The 18,737-nt window shown below is 54.1% G+C and overlaps 7 protein-coding genes across 7 annotated transcripts; 6 read left to right on the top strand and 1 right to left on the bottom strand.

Moving 5' to 3' along the window:
• Positions 1-347: 347 nt before the first annotated feature.
• On the top strand, positions 348-1,544 carry A1O7_07821 (uncharacterized protein; the record flags this gene model as incomplete). The annotated part of the gene is made up of 1 exon (XM_007761817.1): positions 348-1,544. One exon carries the CDS (start codon positions 348-350, stop codon positions 1,542-1,544), a length of 1,197 nt encoding a protein of 398 aa, XP_007760007.1.
• A 779-nt stretch (positions 1,545-2,323) lies between these two features.
• On the top strand, positions 2,324-4,034 carry A1O7_07820 (uncharacterized protein; the record flags this gene model as incomplete). Its single annotated transcript, XM_007761816.1, has 2 exons — positions 2,324-2,679; positions 2,732-4,034. The coding sequence occupies 2 exons, from the start codon at positions 2,324-2,326 to the stop codon at positions 4,032-4,034; spliced, it is 1,659 nt and encodes a 552-aa protein (XP_007760006.1).
• A 996-nt stretch (positions 4,035-5,030) lies between these two features.
• On the top strand, positions 5,031-6,496 carry A1O7_07819 (uncharacterized protein; the record flags this gene model as incomplete). Its single annotated transcript, XM_007761815.1, has 2 exons — positions 5,031-5,262; positions 5,325-6,496. 2 exons carry the CDS (start codon positions 5,031-5,033, stop codon positions 6,494-6,496), a joined length of 1,404 nt encoding a protein of 467 aa, XP_007760005.1.
• A 988-nt stretch (positions 6,497-7,484) lies between these two features.
• On the top strand, positions 7,485-8,312 carry A1O7_07818 (uncharacterized protein; the record flags this gene model as incomplete). Its single annotated transcript, XM_007761814.1, has 1 exon — positions 7,485-8,312. One exon carries the CDS (start codon positions 7,485-7,487, stop codon positions 8,310-8,312), a length of 828 nt encoding a protein of 275 aa, XP_007760004.1.
• A 1,295-nt stretch (positions 8,313-9,607) lies between these two features.
• Positions 9,608-11,314, top strand: A1O7_07817 (uncharacterized protein; the record flags this gene model as incomplete). Its single annotated transcript, XM_007761813.1, has 1 exon — positions 9,608-11,314. One exon carries the CDS (start codon positions 9,608-9,610, stop codon positions 11,312-11,314), a length of 1,707 nt encoding a protein of 568 aa, XP_007760003.1.
• Positions 11,315-12,068: 754 nt separating this feature from the next.
• A1O7_07816 (uncharacterized protein) lies at positions 12,069-13,724 on the bottom strand (the record flags this gene model as incomplete). The annotated part of the gene is made up of 4 exons (XM_007761812.1): positions 12,069-12,231; positions 12,290-12,450; positions 12,502-13,605; positions 13,680-13,724. 4 exons carry the CDS (start codon positions 13,722-13,724, stop codon positions 12,069-12,071), a joined length of 1,473 nt encoding a protein of 490 aa, XP_007760002.1.
• Positions 13,725-16,807: 3,083 nt separating this feature from the next.
• On the top strand, positions 16,808-17,891 carry A1O7_07815 (uncharacterized protein; the record flags this gene model as incomplete). The annotated part of the gene is made up of 3 exons (XM_007761811.1): positions 16,808-17,090; positions 17,147-17,420; positions 17,477-17,891. The coding sequence occupies 3 exons, from the start codon at positions 16,808-16,810 to the stop codon at positions 17,889-17,891; spliced, it is 972 nt and encodes a 323-aa protein (XP_007760001.1).
• Between the last annotated feature and the right edge of the window lie 846 nt (positions 17,892-18,737).

Below are 18,737 nucleotides of genomic sequence, written 5' to 3'. Positions count from 1 at the left end.
CGGTTGGGAAGCGTGTTGTCCGATTGGTCAGCCTTGTGCAGCCTTGCGCTCAGCTTTCCCCTCAGCCTTCTTCCCCACAGAAAAGTTCCTGCGCTTGATCGTGTGGGTTGGCTATTCTCTCTACAACTGCATCAGCCGAGTCCATGATATGTTGCTCGCAATATGGTATGCCCGCCGCAACATTCTGCCTTTTGCCGTGACTAACTTCAGCGTAGAAAATCAAATCCTTAACAAGGCCGCCTGCGCCTCCGGGCGAGGGTGCTGTGCGGCAACCACGGAATCTCGACCCAGCGCAGCACCCTTTCGAGCGTGCGAGGGAATATACCAGAGCACTCAATGCAGTCAAAATGGAACGCATGTTCGCCGCTCCTTTTATAGGGCAATTAGGTCAAGGACATGTGGATGGGGTCTATTCTATGGCGAAGGACCCAGGATCCTTGGAGAGATTGGCCAGTGGGAGTGGCGACGGCGTGGTCAAAGTATGGGATCTCAGCAGTCGCGATGAAGTCTGGAGTGTAAGGGCTCATGAAAACGTGGTCCGGGGACTATGCTGGACTCCTGAGAGAAGATTGTTGTCTTGTGCGACTGACAAAACAGTCAAAGTATGGGATCCCTACAACAGTGAGAAGAGTGGCGTTCCTCTGGCAACCTACCTGGGTCAAGGCGCCTTCACAAGTATCTCGCACCATCGCGATCATCCTTCGTTCGCTGCCGCCTCCAGTTCCATATCTATCTATGACCTGTCGCGACCCTCCTCAGGCCCCTCACAAGTACTTCGGTGGCCAACATCGACTGACACCATCAATGCCGTCGCATTCAACCAGACCGAAACATCCATCCTAGCCTCGGCCGCGCTCGATCGAGCGGTTGTACTCTACGATCTTCGCACATCCTTACCATTGTCGAAAGTTGTTCTCCGATTAGCCTCAAACGCTATATCCTGGAATCCCATGGAAGCATTCAATTTTGCCGTGGCAAACGAAGATCACAACATCTATATTTTTGATATGAGGAAGCTCGATAGGGCGCTAAATGTCCTAAAAGACCATGTCGCAGCAGTCATGGACGTCGAGTTTGGCCCGACTGGAGAGGAGCTGGTCAGTGCTTCCTATGACCGAACAGTTCGTTTATGGAATCGCGATCGAGGACATTCAAGGGATGTGTACCATACCAAGCGCATGCAAAGAGTATTCTCATGTCGCTTTACGCCCGACAATAATTACGTTCTGTCTGGCTCAGATGATGGTAATGTCCGACTCTGGCGGGTTGACGCCTCTAGCCGCCAGGGTGTCAAGTCGGCCAGACAACGGCAGAAACTCGAATACGACCAGGCATTGATCCGGAGATATGCTCATATGCCCGAGATTCGACGCATCAAGCGGCACAGACACGTGCCGAAGACTGTCAAGAAAGCTGGCGAGATCAAAGGTGAGGAGCTCAAGGCGATTAAAAGGAAGGAGGAAAATGTTCGAAAACACAGCAAAAAGGGGAGTATGCCTCGCCACAGTGAGAGGGAAAAGATGGTCCTTGGGACCGAGAAGTGAACTTCGGCTAAGACAGTCAATTGACATGAACTATCTCCCTATCAGAGCTATTGGCCTGTCTGTCAAGGTCAGGACCCCTCATATCACTCAGGTTGGCGCTAGCGCCACTCACAATTCGAATGAGCCATTTGCTGACGTGTCGGCTTGTGACCCTCTGCCTTATTACGCTTGTGGACATGCGTTCCACGAAGCGAGCTCAAAGCTGCACAACGACTGAGGTCTGCCCACGGCACCCGATTTTTGCAGGGCCGAGAGAGGGGATCGTCTGGTTCTGGTCACAAAGGTGTGGTCTTCAGCTCATCAGTCCGTCAGCAGAAAAGCACTCGAAACGTGCCTATGCTGTACATTTCCAGGTTCTTGGGCAGCATGTTCGCAAGCTCGGGCACCATGACCGCCTGATGGATGATATCCGCCAAGTCGACGTGACATAGAAGGGCGAATGCAGAGGATGGTGTTGCTTGATTTCAGGACTTGGCTGTACAGTGCTGCAGGACCGAAGATAGGAGCCGGGAAAGCTTCGGCAAATGAAGACTGCCGTGAACAACGAGCATCTGCAATTTTCATCACATACCTAGGTACATACATACCAGTGAGCCAGACACAACTTGCAGGCACTGCCGCACTCATTAATCTATTCTAAGCTCCACTTTGCTCGGTATCGTGTCGGGACGACATGCTGAAATGAGGCGAAGGACTTGAATTTCTGAATCATCGAGACAACATCTCTTGTCCTCCTCTAGAGCAGATGCCTGCACAATCTGGCAGCGTTGTAAAAGAACATGGCCCCTTTCGGGGCGAATGCCTCAGTACTCGACTCGTTCCTTACAGAGATAGTGGACAGCGTCAGACACAAAACAGCACAACGGATCACCGACCTGATTCAGCTCGACTTTGATGCCCTCAGCCCTGATCGGCGGAAGCCATACTCCGACCTGAATCAAGAACTCAACCAGAAATACCCGCTAGGCAGTGACGGTGCCCTGGTTGCAAGATGCAAGCAATCTCTACCACAAGAAGAGTTTGGAGTGTTCAGCAACTCATTCTCGGAATGTGTCATCCAATATTTTCGGTATCTCCGCGATTTTTCAACGGCCGATAATCAGACGAAAGCCACGAAGATCCGGCAATTGACAAGGTAGGCTAGTCGCATCGTTTGATTGTCAAACACGCGCTGACTGTAGGTGAAGCCAGTGTGTCATTGCGCTTGGAGATAGCACATATGGCATCATCATGCTGCCTATTGTGCTCTCATTCTCGCGCGTGTTAGCGGCTGTTGCTACGAATCTAGATCGCAATCCGTCTCTCATACGAGACAGCAGTCTCATACAAGCTCAAGATGCGGAAGGAGGTTCAGGAAAGGTCAGCTTTGTGGAGGACGCGGCTAATGTGCTGCGGGAGGCGTTTATCAAATGCCTGTCCGGCAGCGCTGGGGTGCAGCGCACGTCACGGCCTACTCCAGACGACAGACGAATCGGAATCTATTTGACCGCAAATTCGGCTCTCAAGCTTTTCATGCGGTCTCGCAAGCTGCGCAATGCGCAGCAGATATTCAACAGCATTGATGCGCAGTCCCCTCCGCTTTCCTTCTACCCTGCGGCACAACGAGTCACATACCTGTACTATCTTGGACGATACCATTTCGCCAACAATCATTTCCTACGGGCGCAACAGATGTTACAGACGGCATACGACCAGTGTCATCGCCAGGCTGTGAAGCACAGGAGGCTGATATTGATTTACTTGGTGGCAGCCAATATTATTGTCGGCCGCTTCCCGTCACCAGTCCTTCTTTCACGTCCAGAAGCTGCCGACATTGGAGTTCGATTCGCGCCTCTGTGCAAGATTATTCGCAGCGGAGACCTTGGCTCGTTCCGCAAATACCTCGACCTGACCAGCGACAGCGGCCAGTGGTTCCTGAAGCGGTCTGTTCTGTTCCAGCTGCGGAATAGGTGCGAAATCCTTGTTTGGAGAAGTTTGATCCGCAAATGTTTCCTTTTTGTAGGATACAAAGGAGAGGAGAAGAAGGTACCTTTCTTGAAGCTGAACTATGTTCAGTACGGAGCTAGGTGGGCGTTGGATAGGCAAGACGCGACAAAAGTGGTCAATGGGCATAGCCCGGCTACAGAGAAATACCTTGATCCCGAGTTCGCGGGCATGGACGAGGCGATCATGGAGACGGGCTTTGACCCAGAGACAGGCCAATACCATGACGAATACATCGGCCAGGATCCGCCTGACGACGACGACCCAGAGGAGTCACCGACCTTGGTTGAAGTGGAGTCTGTGGTCCTCAGCCTGATCCAGCAAGGGTTGTTGAAGGGATTTGCTTTGCACGCAATTCCCCGTTTCGCCATACCAGGGAGCTCACACAAAGGTGGACCGTTGAACAGAGGTTTTCCTCAAGTCTGGGGCGTTATATCCAGCAGGGGCAATAGGCTGTCGGTACCTGGCTGGGTAGAGGAAAAGAATCTGGACGGACGTATACATTGAAGTGATGAGATGATCGGGTCAGGCCAGACAGGGCCTGAATTGTTGGAAAAGTTGTCTGTATCGTGCATTACGCCTTTCAAGTCTCTGCACATCAGCGGCTCGAACGGACGGACAGGGTTCTGTCGGGATGCATAGTACATAGCTGGAGAAAGGCGAGGCGGGGCGTTTAACAACCAAAGAAGGCGGGTTCAAAAGCCCCTACACAGTACTCCGTAAGTGCCTGAGAACAGGCGGGCTCGAATGAGGCTGAGCATGGGAGATGGTTGGTGGACCCGGTATGCCATGCGCCGGCTACTCCCCATCTCGGAAGCCATCGTCCCGCTTGCGAACGGCCGCGATTGTTCTTGCACAGATCTTCGGAGGCCAATTCGTATGCATTCTAAGGGTTCAACGGATTCCAACTGTCCTCGCTCGGCACATGATAATATTCTAGTCATGCTTTCCACTTAAAGGTCCCTCGTAGTTCGTTCTGACTCATTCATGGTGATGGCGTTGCGCCAAACTCAATCGACGAACTGGGCGCAGCGTCGAGCTCCGCCTCCGGCTCGACGGACTCGTGGCTACCATGCAGCCACGAGCTTTCCAACACTTCTTAATTGGCTGGCTCTCCCGCATGTGCGTGTCGGGTAGGGAACAACCGTGGCTATCGACGCCCGTGGCACAAAGCGAACACGTCCGCTCGAGACCTTTCATGGCGCGTACAACATCCCAATGCAAGCCGAGCCGGTTCAGCCTGGCACTCAGCCTGCCTGTGCCGGTCGGCTTCAATACTCCCACTGCTCTCGCTAGCTTTTGGCGGCCTCATGCTTCAACTCGAATGACAGTATTCATCACAGGGTTTTGCAGTCATACCTAGTTTCACCCATCGTGCGCTTCTACTGACCCTGCCATTCGAGGCAACAATGACCACGGCTCGACCATAACGCCAGCCTCACCAAAACGGGCAAGACGGGGCCCGCCTCTGCGTACCAGAGCCGTTGATCCCAGCTGCTCAGCATGTCCGACGCGGAACTCGGTCCTGCTGTGACGAGCGCGGTAACAGCGCTCATTGCAGCCTACAAGAACGCCGGGTCTATTGTCGATAATATCAAAGAGCAGCGGAAGGCCAGGGGCGCTTTGCCTCCAAGCGATGAGCTCGAAGAAGCACTCCAAGAAGGGCACTGGGAGATCGAGAAGATTCAGGCACAAGGTGTACAACGTTTTGGTGCGGCGTATGAACAAGGCGATGGTCAGTTCTTCCTCACAGGTGCGCTACAAGATCGGAGGACAAGTCTGTTGACGCTGGCCCAGATATCGCTTATCGAGCTTTACGAGACTTGACTATTGAAGTCCAGTCTGCGTTTCTGACACTGGCTGGCAAAGATGACGGCACCATGAGCTTCGAGCCTTGCATCGAATCCGCGATAGGAGCCAGATTGCGCGCGGTCAACATCCTAAATGATCTTTATCTGCGCCAGCAGAAACGTGCCAGGTCCAAGTCCAATACCCTTTCCGATGTCTCGACATCCCCGCGCGCCTCGCAGGTGAAGCCTACCCCAGACATACCGCAATCGTGCTTAGACGAGATGAAGGAAGTGGCCGAAGTGTCCACAGCCAGACCGTCGATCAAGCGTAGTGCAACGCTCGAATCCAAAAGCAGTGGCAAGCCCGAATCTGAAAAGTCTTCTGGCTCGTCGCGACTATCGCGCAAGTCGTCTTGGGGCGTCTTTAAGATCTTGCAGCGAACCTCTTCAGCGGACCACATCATGGAGACCGTCACTCCGATCTCTCCACAAACAGCTGGGCCTGTCCCCCGTGTTGCCTCACCTTTTCTCTCCCCACACTCGATGCCTATCTCGCCTTCCGCTGGGCCAATGTATGGTGCTCCGTCGCCACAAATAATGACTCCGCCAATTAGTCCAATCTCGACTGTTTCGTCCACCGACGTCCTAGCAGCGGCTGGGTTCTGCAAGGGTGCGTATTATGTCCAACAAGGCACGCTAGGGAAAGGCCTCCAGCTGTCCGCGAAGAACATGGAGTGGACATGCCACTGTCGGAAATGCCCATTCGCTATACCCGCCGCCAATGAAGGGGGTCGGCCACGTTTTGACGACGAAGCGCATTCCACGGCCAAGCTCCGGTGGCGCTCACTGCTCCTATTCAAGTCGCACCTCGCCTGCAGCCAAAAGAAGAAACGCCTATACAGGTGTCTGATGTGCGTCATGTTACGGGTGAATCCATGCACGTATGACGGTGAACAGAGCCTCTTCGAGCATATGTTCCTCCATCAAGGCGGAGTCCTTAATGGCGTTGAGGTCTGGGGCCCGCTTTGCTTCGAACAGAGCGGAATAAGGATTGGAAGCGAAATGACATTTGACATCTGCTTCCCGGAAAATCCCAGGTTTGCACTTCCTGAGAGCGCATTCGAAATGGGTGTTACGACAGAGATCGTGGAAGCTGATGGAAGAGAAATCTACCTATAGATTTTCTTTTGACAAGGCAGCGAACTATTGGAACGCAGATACGAACTGGGATGACCACTTCTGAATCCAACCACGTCTACATTATGGATCTACTGGATCAGAAAAGGACAATACTTTGCTTGGAAAATCAATCCACTGCGAATCGCCTCAGACCAACTCCTTGCGTTTGCAGCTCTCGAGTTCTCCGTCACGGACAAGACCATAAAGTGCAAAAGTTCCAGTCTTTCTCCGCCTTTGCGTTATCAGTATATCAGCTCAATTTGCACGGCAAGTCTCGGATGTCATACCGAGAGTCGGGACTTTTGCGTTGTTCGACACTTAACAAGCTGCGTACTGTACACAGTATGGCATGGGTCCTAAGCAAGACACGAGGACCCCACGTTTCCAAGCCAATTCCGTTGAGGCTGAGGGAAGGCCCCAAGGCCGCAAGCGAGGTGGGGCCTAAATTATGTCAGGCAAACCTTTCGATGGAAAGATGCAGGAAGATGACCATTCAGCCGATCAGGCTTCCCATTCCGAGTCCAAATTCGTCTTCGTGGTAAGGCTGTGGTTCGTCGCTGCCGCCTTGGCTGGGCCTTCATTGGTTATGGTAGAGCTTTTGGGCTGGCGATGCATCAAGGTGGCTGCAGATCGTGCACCTTTGTGTGGAATGCGCGCATCTCAGAATACTATTTGTAACAGACGTTCCAGGCTGTTGCAAACCCTGGTTCTTTCCTATGTAAATCATCCAGGGTAAGGAGACTGCTTCGACAGACGACAAGGTTGGTAGCCTCATCAGCCTCCTAGAAGCCAAATTCTCTTCTTGATGTGGCCAACAATGGTTGTCTGTGCATCAATACGCTGAGAAGGCAACTGAGGGTTTCCAGTAAGGTATATTTTGCAGCTCGCCGGTCGTCATGGAAGCCTGTCCTGTTGTCGAAAGACAACACCATCTTTCCCCGGTCTAAACACTCGCACAAGCCCAGCAGTTATCCCGCAATTCAGCACTATGGACCAACTCTCCTTCGCCGCCAGCGGTACGGAAATGCAGTACCTGCATCCGGGTCGCCTTAGCGACCAGAGCTCAAGGACAGCCATATCCACTGACCAGGGCCGCTCCAAGTCCGAGCAACTGCTTCAAGCCATCCTTGACGCACTGAAGGACAACAAGGCGTCGCATGCTGGTATCGCGCCTGCCAAGACAGATACCAAGGACTTTGTCCCTTCTCCTTCTCCTCCTAAAGTGCACCAACCTGTCATTCCCCAGTCCAACCCCTCTCGACCTTATCTACCTCGAGGGACTTCAACCACGAGCTCTGGTTCCTCACACTCGACATCAGGCTGCGGCGACGAGCAGTTTTACCAGCAACTCTTCACGGCCGTGGTGGCCTTCGCCGCGTTCGGCGGGTCCATCACCTTTCAATGCATCTTCCAGACCATGCCCGACACGACGGAGAACAAACACATCACGCCCAAGCGAGCTCGAACATTCATCGCGATCAGTTGGCTGCTCTTCACGATGGACCTGAGTCTCAGCAGTATCGTGCTCGCGGCCTTGTATGTGTGCAAGACGAGGTCGGCAAGAGAGGGAGAGCATACGCGGACCTGGCACAAACCACTTCATCGTGCTATGAACCTTATCGCAGCACTGGTTCTACCTCTGGGGTCTGTTGCCGCGTTGATATTTGCGGCGCTTGCCGTTTCCGTCCTCTCTCTGGCAGTGGGCGAGACGGCGCTGGTATCGGTCGCGGTGTTGGGCGGCTCTATTGTTCTGTGGTGGTTCAGTTTCTGTATAAGGTACTGCTACAGACAGAGAAAAGGCCACAGCCCGGCATGATGACGAGGCACCTTGAACTTTGATTTTCTCGACCTACGGATCGCATTCGTTCAGCATATCGCTCATCATGTTTTCATGAAGTGGTCATAAAAGCAACTGTGTGTTAGCGAGAAGCGTTCTTGTTGTACTTGTACCAACAAAAGAAGTAGTTTGTTCTTCAGACTGAGACTGCATTGTGAAACAGTTTGACAGGTCGTTGAAGGGAAACGGCCAATCCACAAAACGGGACCGCGGTGGTCAAAGCTCGAGGACAACGCTTCCGTTGTGGCTGATCCCAAGGTAGAACACGGAGTATGGGCGTGTGCTCCAGAGACCCCGAGGTAAGCAAGATGTGTAATATCTAGGACATCGAGTTGTGAGGACGACAGTGCCGTGGAAGCGTATTAGACATGCAAATACATACATGAGTCTGGTCAGGACCGCAAACAGCTCTTATCTCTGCTTGAGTACCATGTACATAAGTTACCGAGGCGGAAGGAGATTCTCCAGTCCAGCCAGTACCGGACATTCAGCGTTCCAATCTGAGGGTCTGGCCTGAGTCCACACAGCACAGGTCCATGTGCGCTCTTATCTTCCTTCTCCGTAAAGGCTAGATAAGGGATGATCCGGCACAGAGCGAAATGCGACGAGGGCAGAACCAGTGATGCTTACCCGGCGTGGCGGGCGATTGGCGGATCCATGCTTACCACCAACCGAGATAGGCATCACGCCCGATCATTCAGCCTGTTATTCGTTCCACCACAGCCTGCAGCAGGCAATCCCCGAGGCCCTCTTTCGCTTCCTTTGCACCCGATCCTCCAGTCAGGTGCACGCTTCCACTTGGCCTAGCGATCGTTGCGCCTCGATCAGTTGCCGCGCCCGCAGGCCACACGCAACCACGAGTCGGTCTCACTCCTGCGGCATCCAGTGCCAGCGACCAGGGCTTCCCGGAGAACCCTGCCACTATCATTGCAGTCCAAGACCTCCTGCACCTCATCTGTATCTTGTACTCCGTAGAGTCATGGCATTGGAGCATTTCTCCTCCTGCCACCTTGTTCAGACTCCTCCGCTCTCTCATTACGTGCCTTCCGTATCCTCGGACACCGCCCCGATTACGCCCAGGTTTTCCTGCGTGTTCCATTGAGTTGGACAACGAACCGCATCTACCTGATTGCGCCTGCGCCGAATTGCCGCCACCGGTTGTCGATGGCCTCGGTGCGGAGTCGACAGCGAGACACGAGTTGACGACCGCTCTCGTGGAGCTATGACGAAACGTCTGAGTCGATCTCCCTCACGCTCGATCTGCTCAAGCCGAAATGGCTGTCATCGACACACTCGAGCGGCGCATATACCACGATGAACCGCCGCCCTACCAATCGCGGATTGCTATGAACCCGACCTTGATTGTATCGTGGTGGTGCACATTGTTCGCCCTCACTGCCATCCTGATCCGCGTGTTTGGCCGATGGGTGCGCACGGAGCGACTGTTTCGCGAAGACTGGATCATGTTCTACAGCATAATACCACTGATGATTCGGATGGCACTTGTACATGTGATATTGATATGGGGTACCAACAACACACAGACTGAAGGCTTCACAGCTCTTCAAATACACCACCACGAGATTGGCAGCCGACTGGTTCTGGCCGCTCGAATCTTCTACGCCGCATACATCTGGATTGCCAAACTCGCCGTTCTGGAATTCCTGAAGCGCATCATCGGAAAGTCATGGGCAAAGTCGTACGAGGTCGGACTCCGATACATCTATGGGTTTTTGGGCGCCACCTTTGTCGCCGTTGTGGTTGGAACGCTAGTCGAATGTCAACCGTTCTCGCACTACTGGCAGGTCGTGCCGGACCCAGGTGCCCACTGTCGAGAAGGACTGGTACAGTTAATCGTCATGGGTGTCTGCGACATCGTCTCCGACGTGGTGCTGATCGTCTTCCCAATTCCACTGGTCTGGCAGTCCTCGATGCGCTTCTCGAAAAAGATTTCCCTCATCCTCCTCTTCCTCCTCTCCGTTATCCTCGTCACCATCACCGCCTACCGAGTGCCGTCCACCATCTCCCGGCGCTCGTCTCAGCACTATCGATCGCTGTTGGCGTCGCTGGAGATTCTTGCCGCCGCCGGGGTTTCAAATGCCATCGTCATCGGCAGCTTCATCCGTGACAGGGGGGTCAAGAAAGCAAAGTTCAGAGCTGCGTCTATCGACGACGGCAGTTCCCTTGGTCGCACAAACACTCTGACCCGCGCCGTGACCATGACTCACCATCACTGGGGCTCTGACGAGGATCTAGCCAGAGGTGTTGGCGTCGCCTTGCCTGCACTCCTGAGACGAGGGACTTATCTGGATCAACCCCGTCCAGCCGAGGCTGCGGTTTCGACGACCCCTCCAAAGGCGCCTTCCGGCCCCCTCGACTCTGACGACCACAATCCACATGCTACCTTTAAATCCAAGTGGAATTTTGCAGAAGCGTCCCGCATGCGCAAAAAGCCGTCTCTGGACACTCTCAGCAGCGCCTCAACAGAGGACATCAAAATGCGGAATTTGGGCCTGCAAATCAGTGGACCACCTCATGGTGCTGGTGAGCATGAATACAACGAGCCCGACACACCAAGTCGAATGGGCTTTTTCGATGTCGGCGGTCTAGTGGACGCTCCGCCAAATGAATCCCCAATATCTCGTTCGCGCCATGCATCCGTCCAGGAAGTCTCTCACCGCTTGTCTCAGGCGCAGCAGCAGCAGCGATCCAGCTCGAAAGCTTTCCTCGCAGATATAGGCGGCCTGTTAACCCGACCTTTACGCATCCGCGAAGAAGAGGAGATGCACTCTGCTGGCACGCCTTCCACGAGAAAAGGCAGTAGCCCGAGCCGTTCGCCAATGAGATCGGAACGAAGGAAAATCTCAAGGGGGAGTCGATTGCCCTCCTCGACACAGGAGGACGTGGATGTGCTGCCGCTACATCGGCCAAGCGGGCCCGACGAGATGTATCTGTCTGATGCGGGTGGCTTGTTGAAATGAAATCATTCCCTAGCAAGGGGGACGATGGATTGCTTTTGGGTTCTGTCTTTGTTTTGCATATACCTTTGAGCGACGGCGCTGGAGGGCGATATGCATTTGCATATGGTTTGTTGAATTTGAGCCTTCTTTGATGCGTGCAGCTCTTTCATGTGAACTAGGGCAGGAGGGGATACTGAGTGGATGTGGTGATGTTTGGCAGCGGTCGTCCATACCTGGCAAATACAGTACCGGTCCGATGCGCGCATACTGTATCTACCGCAGTCAGCTGGCGATAGTTCCACCCCCCTTGGTCACGAGAAGAGGAATGAATATATTCTTTTTGAGACTAGCCGAGGGCCTCCTTCATCTCCAAGCCCTTACGGAGTACAGTCCGGCGCTCTGGGACGGACGGGTCAATCACGATACGACCTGACTTGTGCGTTACCACCAACATGTCTTAGCTTCCTTCGGAGTCGGTCTTATGCATTCTTTTACGCTTGTGCAGGACCTTACGGTCCCATGCTCCGGCACTGCCTCCTATCGTTCCAGTTCGCCTTATTACCGCGGTCCCTTCCGCCAGCTTGTTCCGTCTTCATGTTGCGAGCATGGTGCCGGCACGGCACTAGCACCTCGTTCCTGACGGCACACCGGCATGGTCTCAAGCGCAGATGCCGCGGGGAATAGAGATTCAAGCTTGGTATGTCACCCGACTTCGTGGAAACAGCCAAGTCCCGCAGTGTCAGCATCCGCATGAACGACTCACCAGCTGTCTACATTACGACACCTTGCGCTCTGTGAAACGGACATACAGCTCTGGTTTCCACAAGACGAAATGGAGACGGACTTGTTGTTCCCAGTCCAGTGAAGGATCGACCAGTTCCATGTCATATGTCCATACCATTTTCGCCAGCTCCACTGACATTTGAGCATACGCGAATCTGTAGTCATGGTCAGCAAAACGTTTCAGTTGGCTCAACTCTGGGCCTGGGAACTTACAACTTCCCTGGACAAGATCTTGGGCCCAAGGAAAACGGCTGGCTAGCCTCCTTCACATCTTTGCATTCCGGATCAATCCATCTTTCCGGTTTGAAGCTCAAGGGATCATGGAAGTATCGTTCGTCCCTTGCTGTCGTCCAGCCGCTTACGGATACCTCGGTCTGCAGAAAGGTCAGTGAATGCTTCGTGGGGGCGCAATTGCCAAAACTTACTCCGCCTGGGACGAAGTGTCCATCAATTTCAATTCCGGGGTAAGGCACTCTACGCAGGAACCCCACCGTCGTTGTCGGGACGATGCGCAGACCCTCCTCAATGACGGCAAACAGATACGGTAGCTTAGTGGCCGAAGCGATGTCGATTTCCTGCGGCGACTTGAATTGGTCTCGAATTTCCGCCTTCAGCCGGTCGTGAGCCGCGGGCGACCGGAGGAGGAAATACGTGATGGTTGCCAACGACGTGGCGCTCGTCTCGCTGCTTGCTATGGCGATGATGGAGCAATGAGCTGCCATTTCTTCGTGCGAGATCTTGCCGCTTCTGACCTTCTCGACCACATTCGAGAGGAAGTCAACTGTCTCACCACTCCTCTCGACCCGTCTTTTGCTCTTTTCTCTCGCAAATCCAGTGATGCGGTTTCGGATGCCGGTCGTCCACTTCGTGGGGATCAGCCTGGCGGTCTTCTCCACTAGAGGCATGCGGCGGATATTATCCATGATGGAAATGGCGTGCAGATGTGCGAAAATGGTATCAAGCCAGTGGTTCGACGTCTCGGACTCGACGCAGCCAAAGGACTCTCCAAACGCCATCTCGCCCCCAATGTCAAACGAGAGCATCATATACCACTTTGTCAAATCCAGCCCGCCTGGGCCGCCACCGAGCTTTCCAAGCTTCTCCACGAAGCTGTCGATACACCGCTGGATGACCACCTCCTGCTCCATCAGCGCTTTGCTCGACATGGCGGACGTGAAAAGCGCTCTCTTCTGCAACGCGCGCTTGTGGTCTCGCTCGGTGACGACACAAGACTCGGAAAATCCCGTGCCCAGCATGTCGTAGAATTCACTCTTCAGCGGTCTGGGCCCTTTCGCCGCATATATGTCCTTGTACGCCTGGACAGAGGCAAATGACAGCTCGTTGGGGCCCACGCGGAACACATCGCCATACTTCCTGTGACAGTCCTGGATCGTCCAATGCGACAGGCCGGTGAGATCGTGCCAGAAGCGCCAGAAGAGTGTCGTCCGTGCCCAGAACGGTCCGGGGAACTGGGCGAGCGGGTGAAAATACAAGTTATATACGATGTGCACGGGGAACCAGATCCCAAGCTACATACATGTTCTACTGTAAGTCACCGATTCGGTTCGTAACGGGGAATCAACTCCCCGAAGGACACACATACCCCGATTGCCAGGACTCGCAATGCCGACCAGAGAGAGACGTCCATGTTGTGTGATCCGGAATGTCGTCGATGTGGATGGTCGTGTCAGGTGGTCGGCCGAGTAGGTTGTCTTGTCGTTGTTTGTTGAAGGAAAAGGCTGAAGGCTGGACGCCCGGTGCGTCGCTCGGTCGAAGAGGCTGACCTATCGTTGTTTTCTGAAGCCCAAAGCCTGCAAGGCAGATGCGGCGATACGCTGAGTCAGTCGTCCACACTCGGCAGTGCCCAACACGGTACAATTGTGTCTGAGCAACGGGGGGCGGTAGGTGATGGTAATAGCGAATTAACGGACGTTCTCAAAAGACAAGATTGCAAGAAGATGGATCGCTGATTGCTGATTGCTGATCCTTCAGTGGTAAATCGGGCATGTGAATGCGAATTACTCCGTGCTTTCTGACGAGATGTGAACGAGGACGGCTCCTGCCTGCGTGCCTGCCACAGCAAGAGCAGGGGGATCGCATGATCTTATCGTTGGTTGGCTGGAGTCATGTAAATTTCTGATTGTGTGGTCGCTAACGAATTGGGCGATGTGCTGTACTTGGTGATATCGCCTCAAGCGCTGGTACTAGTACTAGTACCAGTACTGGTGCTGGCGCTGGTGCTAGTACTGTTGCTCGTGATGATCCCGTACTCACATCTCTATCCACATGCAATTCTCGCTTGCGGCCGAACGAACGGTATGGCTTGACGGGAGGACGGGAGCGAATCGAGACTTACACCTGCGAGCCGGCTGCTATGGCAATTGGCACCTGATGTGCTTGGCACTGGTTGTTGCCTTTATACACTGACTCCTAGTTACCTAGTTACGTCTGTATCCCGGACTCAATGGATCAATCAACACCAGAAGGAGCACCGTGATGGAGCACTCCTAGCACCAGCGGTGTGCACTCGACCGGATCCAGCCGCCAGCACTCGTCCTATCTACATTAGTAGCGAGATACAGATCATTGCTCGACTAGGCGACGTCCAAAAGCGAGTAACTGGCACTGGATTTACCCGTCCGAGATACTGTACGGAGTAATTGCAGGTCGGTTTCAGACTCGTCCGGAATAGAGAGCCTGAGCGTCGTAATTCCCATGTCACTCACCCGCATAAGTTAGTGTGTTGGGTACTCGCCAAGTGGCATAGAAGCGAGGTTGTCCTCAATTGCAATTCCCAGTTTCCAGTTCCCAACCTGCCCGTCTGCATGCTGCATGCATGAGGTGGAGTTAATCACAAATTTCGGTGGAAACAAACCGGCGGGCTCGCAAGAGAAAGGAAACGAAACAAGGGCCCGGACCGTTCACCGATGGCTTGGCGGTAGCAGGGCTTGAGCCTCTCGTCGTTCTGTCATGCAGGTGAAGGGAAAAGAGCAGCACACTACACGGAGACTACTGTGTACCACGGCACTATACGGGGGACTACTTCGTTTCCATGAAGCCAAGTACGGAATACGCACTGGGAATTTTCCTAGGCGGATTGGACATTGCATTAGTGATGCTGATTAGTTCCCATATAATTACGAGTAGCTCGCTCCGTGTTGGGCAAGCTGCTTGTGGGATCCGCGGGGCTCGACGTCTGCATACAGCCGACGATAATGTACTTTACACGGGGTAGCAGTCGGCGTGTACGAGTTGCATTTGGCATTTGACCTGCGGCGCAGGGAAGTTGTGAAGGAGAAGAGAAACGAGCAAAGAGAGGATCCTCACCCTCACGTCTTGAACATGGAAACATATCACAGCGTACCTGGTAAGTTGAGCCTGTGCCCGTGTAATCTTCATGTATCCACCACGGAGCAGCTCACTGGCGCCAGTCTTGGAGACATCGACCCGACCCTGACCTTGCTACCCTACCACCAGCTGCCGCCCTGCATATGCACTGCATACCCTACCCTTATCGCGGGTCCTATCCCCGCCAGAAAAGCCGGCACCAAAGAATGGGGACCATGTGTGGATGAATAGGCCAATGAACCGAAAGATAGATCGTCACAACGGCTGCAGATTGTGCGGACTGTGCGGATCCCAACGGCTTGGGCTTCCCGATCATCGTCCGAGGCGATGCGTTGTACAGTGTACAGCACGAGTCCTTGCACGGTATGGAAACAGTAGACGGTCGCGATTCCAGCAGACGGATGTACCCTCCGGGCATGTAATACAGGACCTATCGATTGTGCACGTCTACCTCTACGGCGTAAGCAAGCACCGCAATTCGGCGTTCATTATCTGGGCCACTGCGTCGGCAAAATAAAGTACGAGAACTATTAAAAGTGTTGAGCTTGGCATGGATAACGATCGCTTGAAGCCAGAGCTAGGAACGGGACGAGTAGTCGTGGTACCAGTTCACTGCCAGGACTGCCGTGGCGGTACGTGGCTCGTCCCGAGCACGAGCGACCGCGGAACAGAGTCAGTGCCCAGGCATCGTCCGGTGGGGCGTTACACGAGTACGCCGTACAGCGAGAGGGATGGCCCGTCATGGCCATGGTCATGGCCCGTACCGGCCAGGGCTGGCTGATACGACTATTGACGCGAGACAATGCGGGATAATTACGGAGTACGCCTACACTTCTGCGATCAGTACCTCCCCTGCCATGTTTGCGACGAATGTACAGCACAGGATGTTGATCCTGAAGCCCAAGCAGGCGATCTTTGTCGGCCATATGGGTATGGTATGGCACCAGCGGGTCCAACAGCCAAACAAGCAGTCAGCCAGACAGGCCCGCACCCAAGCGAGAATCCCATATGTAAGTCGATTGCAGGATGGCGGGTCGCAGCGAGGATGCTGTAGCTTCCCTCGCACCGACCACGGCCGTTATGCAAAACAATCACACTAACTTACTGACCCTAAGTTACAAGCGTTTGCCACAAGTGACCTATGAGTGAGCCGTGAAATCACTCCTCTCACCCATGTGCTCTCGGTGGTCGAGATAAGAAACCGACCGATCGTGATCCTGATTCTGATTCTGATTGTGATCTTGATGCTGGTTCTGCTCTCTCTCAAGATCCAGCTTTGAAATATTCAGTATAAGTGGCTGCAGTGTACACTGAGTACTTCCTCCTACCTACAGACCACAAGCCATCGAACCACTGACTCTCCAACACACCCCAACAGCCAACATGGGCTCACTAGCAGTCGAGGATCAAACACTCCCTCAAGCCAACACCCCTTTCGGACTCCAACCGTCTATCCTCACGGCCAAGTGCCATCCGCTCGTCGAGGAGGTCACCAAGGAAGTCGACGCCTACTTCTCCGAGCATTGGCCCTTCAAGGACGAGAAGCAACGCAACAAGTTCATGTCCCAAGGCATCCCACGAGTGACGTGCCTGTACTGTGCCAATGCCCTCGACGACAGAATTGCGTTTGCATGCAAGCTGATTACCATTACCTTTCTCACAGACGGTGGGTCACCCGCGGCATCTGTGACTTGCCGCCTGACTGACCTCTCACCTCCCCAGACGTCCTCGACCACATGTCCCTCGACGACGGCATCGTATACAACGAGAAACTCATGCGGCTCGCCCGCGGGGACGAACAGCCCGACCGTTCCATCCCGGTCGAGTACATGATGTACGACATCTGGGAGAGCATGCGAGCCCACGACAAGTCGCTGGCCGACGAAGTCCTCGAGCCGGCGTTTGTGTTTATGCGCGCCCAGGTCGACAAGCAGCGCCTGAAGCCGATGGATCTGCAGACGTACTTTGAGTATCGCGAGCAAGACGTGGGCAAGGCGTGAGTACTGACCGTCTTTTCCGAATGTGCAAGGACCCCCATTAACGGGAGCCTAGCTTCCTTTCGGCAATCATGCGCTTCTCAATGGGTCTGCACATGACCAGCGAAGAGCTCGACCTCGCGAGACCCGTCGAGGAGAACTGCTCCAAGAGCATCTCGGTCGTCAACGACATCTGCAGCTACGAAAAGGAGGTCCGCATCGCGGCGCGCGGTCACGAGGGCGGCGCCCTGTGCTCGTCCGTGCCCATCATGCAGACGATCGCCAACGTGGACGTGCCCGGGGCGAAACGCATCCTCTGGCAGATGTGCCGGGAGTGGGAGGTCAGGCATAGGCAGCTCGTCGACGAGGTCACGCAGAAGAGTGCGTCCCCTGCTCTGGCCGCGTACCTGGAGGGCCTGGAGTACCAGATGGCCGGGAATGAGGTCTGGAGTCTCATCACGCCACGATATAATGACGCGACTGTTGGCTAGATAATCGGGGGCGACCGGGGGGGCTAATTACAAGGAGCACGAGTAGAGTGGAATGCATGGACTTTGGACACTGGACAGACGTGGCTATCTCTGCGCTGTGGCTGGTGTATGTATGATGGCCACTTTGGCATCCATTGTGTGCAGTAGGAACGTCCGCTCGCGTGCATTGCCAGCTAGCTAGATTGACTGTAAGGGCGTCCGTTTCCAATGTCTCTTCTCACCGCTTAACCGCTGGATCACAATCTACTGGCCCGGCCCTGCCGTCTCTTACACGTCCAACACTTCTCCTGTAGAATCACGCGGTAATATGTCCAACTGCCGCTCCAGCAGCCCAGCCTCATCCTCTCGCGCCAGTCGTCATGGCACAGGCGACAGTCACGGTAGACGTGACCGCACAGGAGGAACCGGGTGTACGTGATGACACACATGTTTGGGGAACGGGGGACTGTGGGAGCATTGTCAGGATCTGACATGCGTAAAGATGTAGGGTGACGGCCACCCGGTCACCATTCCAGTCTGATTTTGCCTCCAGTTTGACGACATGGAAATGCGGTACTTACTTCGTTCTGACGTGTGACGTGTTTGTTGGGGAAGGGCGGCCCGTCTGTCTGTTTGTTGATGTGAACTGATGGACGGTGGTCCGCGTCGTTGGGCTTTGCTGGCTGGCCTGTCTGTTGGGATTGGATTGGATTGGATTGGGTTGAGTTCAGGTGTGCATGGACTGGATTGAATGTGGTGCGCTGTGATGTGATGTTATGTGACGCGACAAGACTGCAAGGAAAGGTCAAAGAAAGGAAGAAGAGTCGTGACAATGGTTGCGGGAAAAGATACCTAGGATGTATTATA

The sequence above is a fragment of the Cladophialophora yegresii genome (genome assembly GCF_000585515.1).
Source record: "Cladophialophora yegresii CBS 114405 chromosome Unknown aczIN-supercont1.5, whole genome shotgun sequence".
NCBI lineage: Eukaryota > Fungi > Ascomycota > Eurotiomycetes > Chaetothyriales > Herpotrichiellaceae > Cladophialophora > Cladophialophora yegresii.
This window is presented reverse-complemented; position numbering and strand designations above follow the sequence as displayed.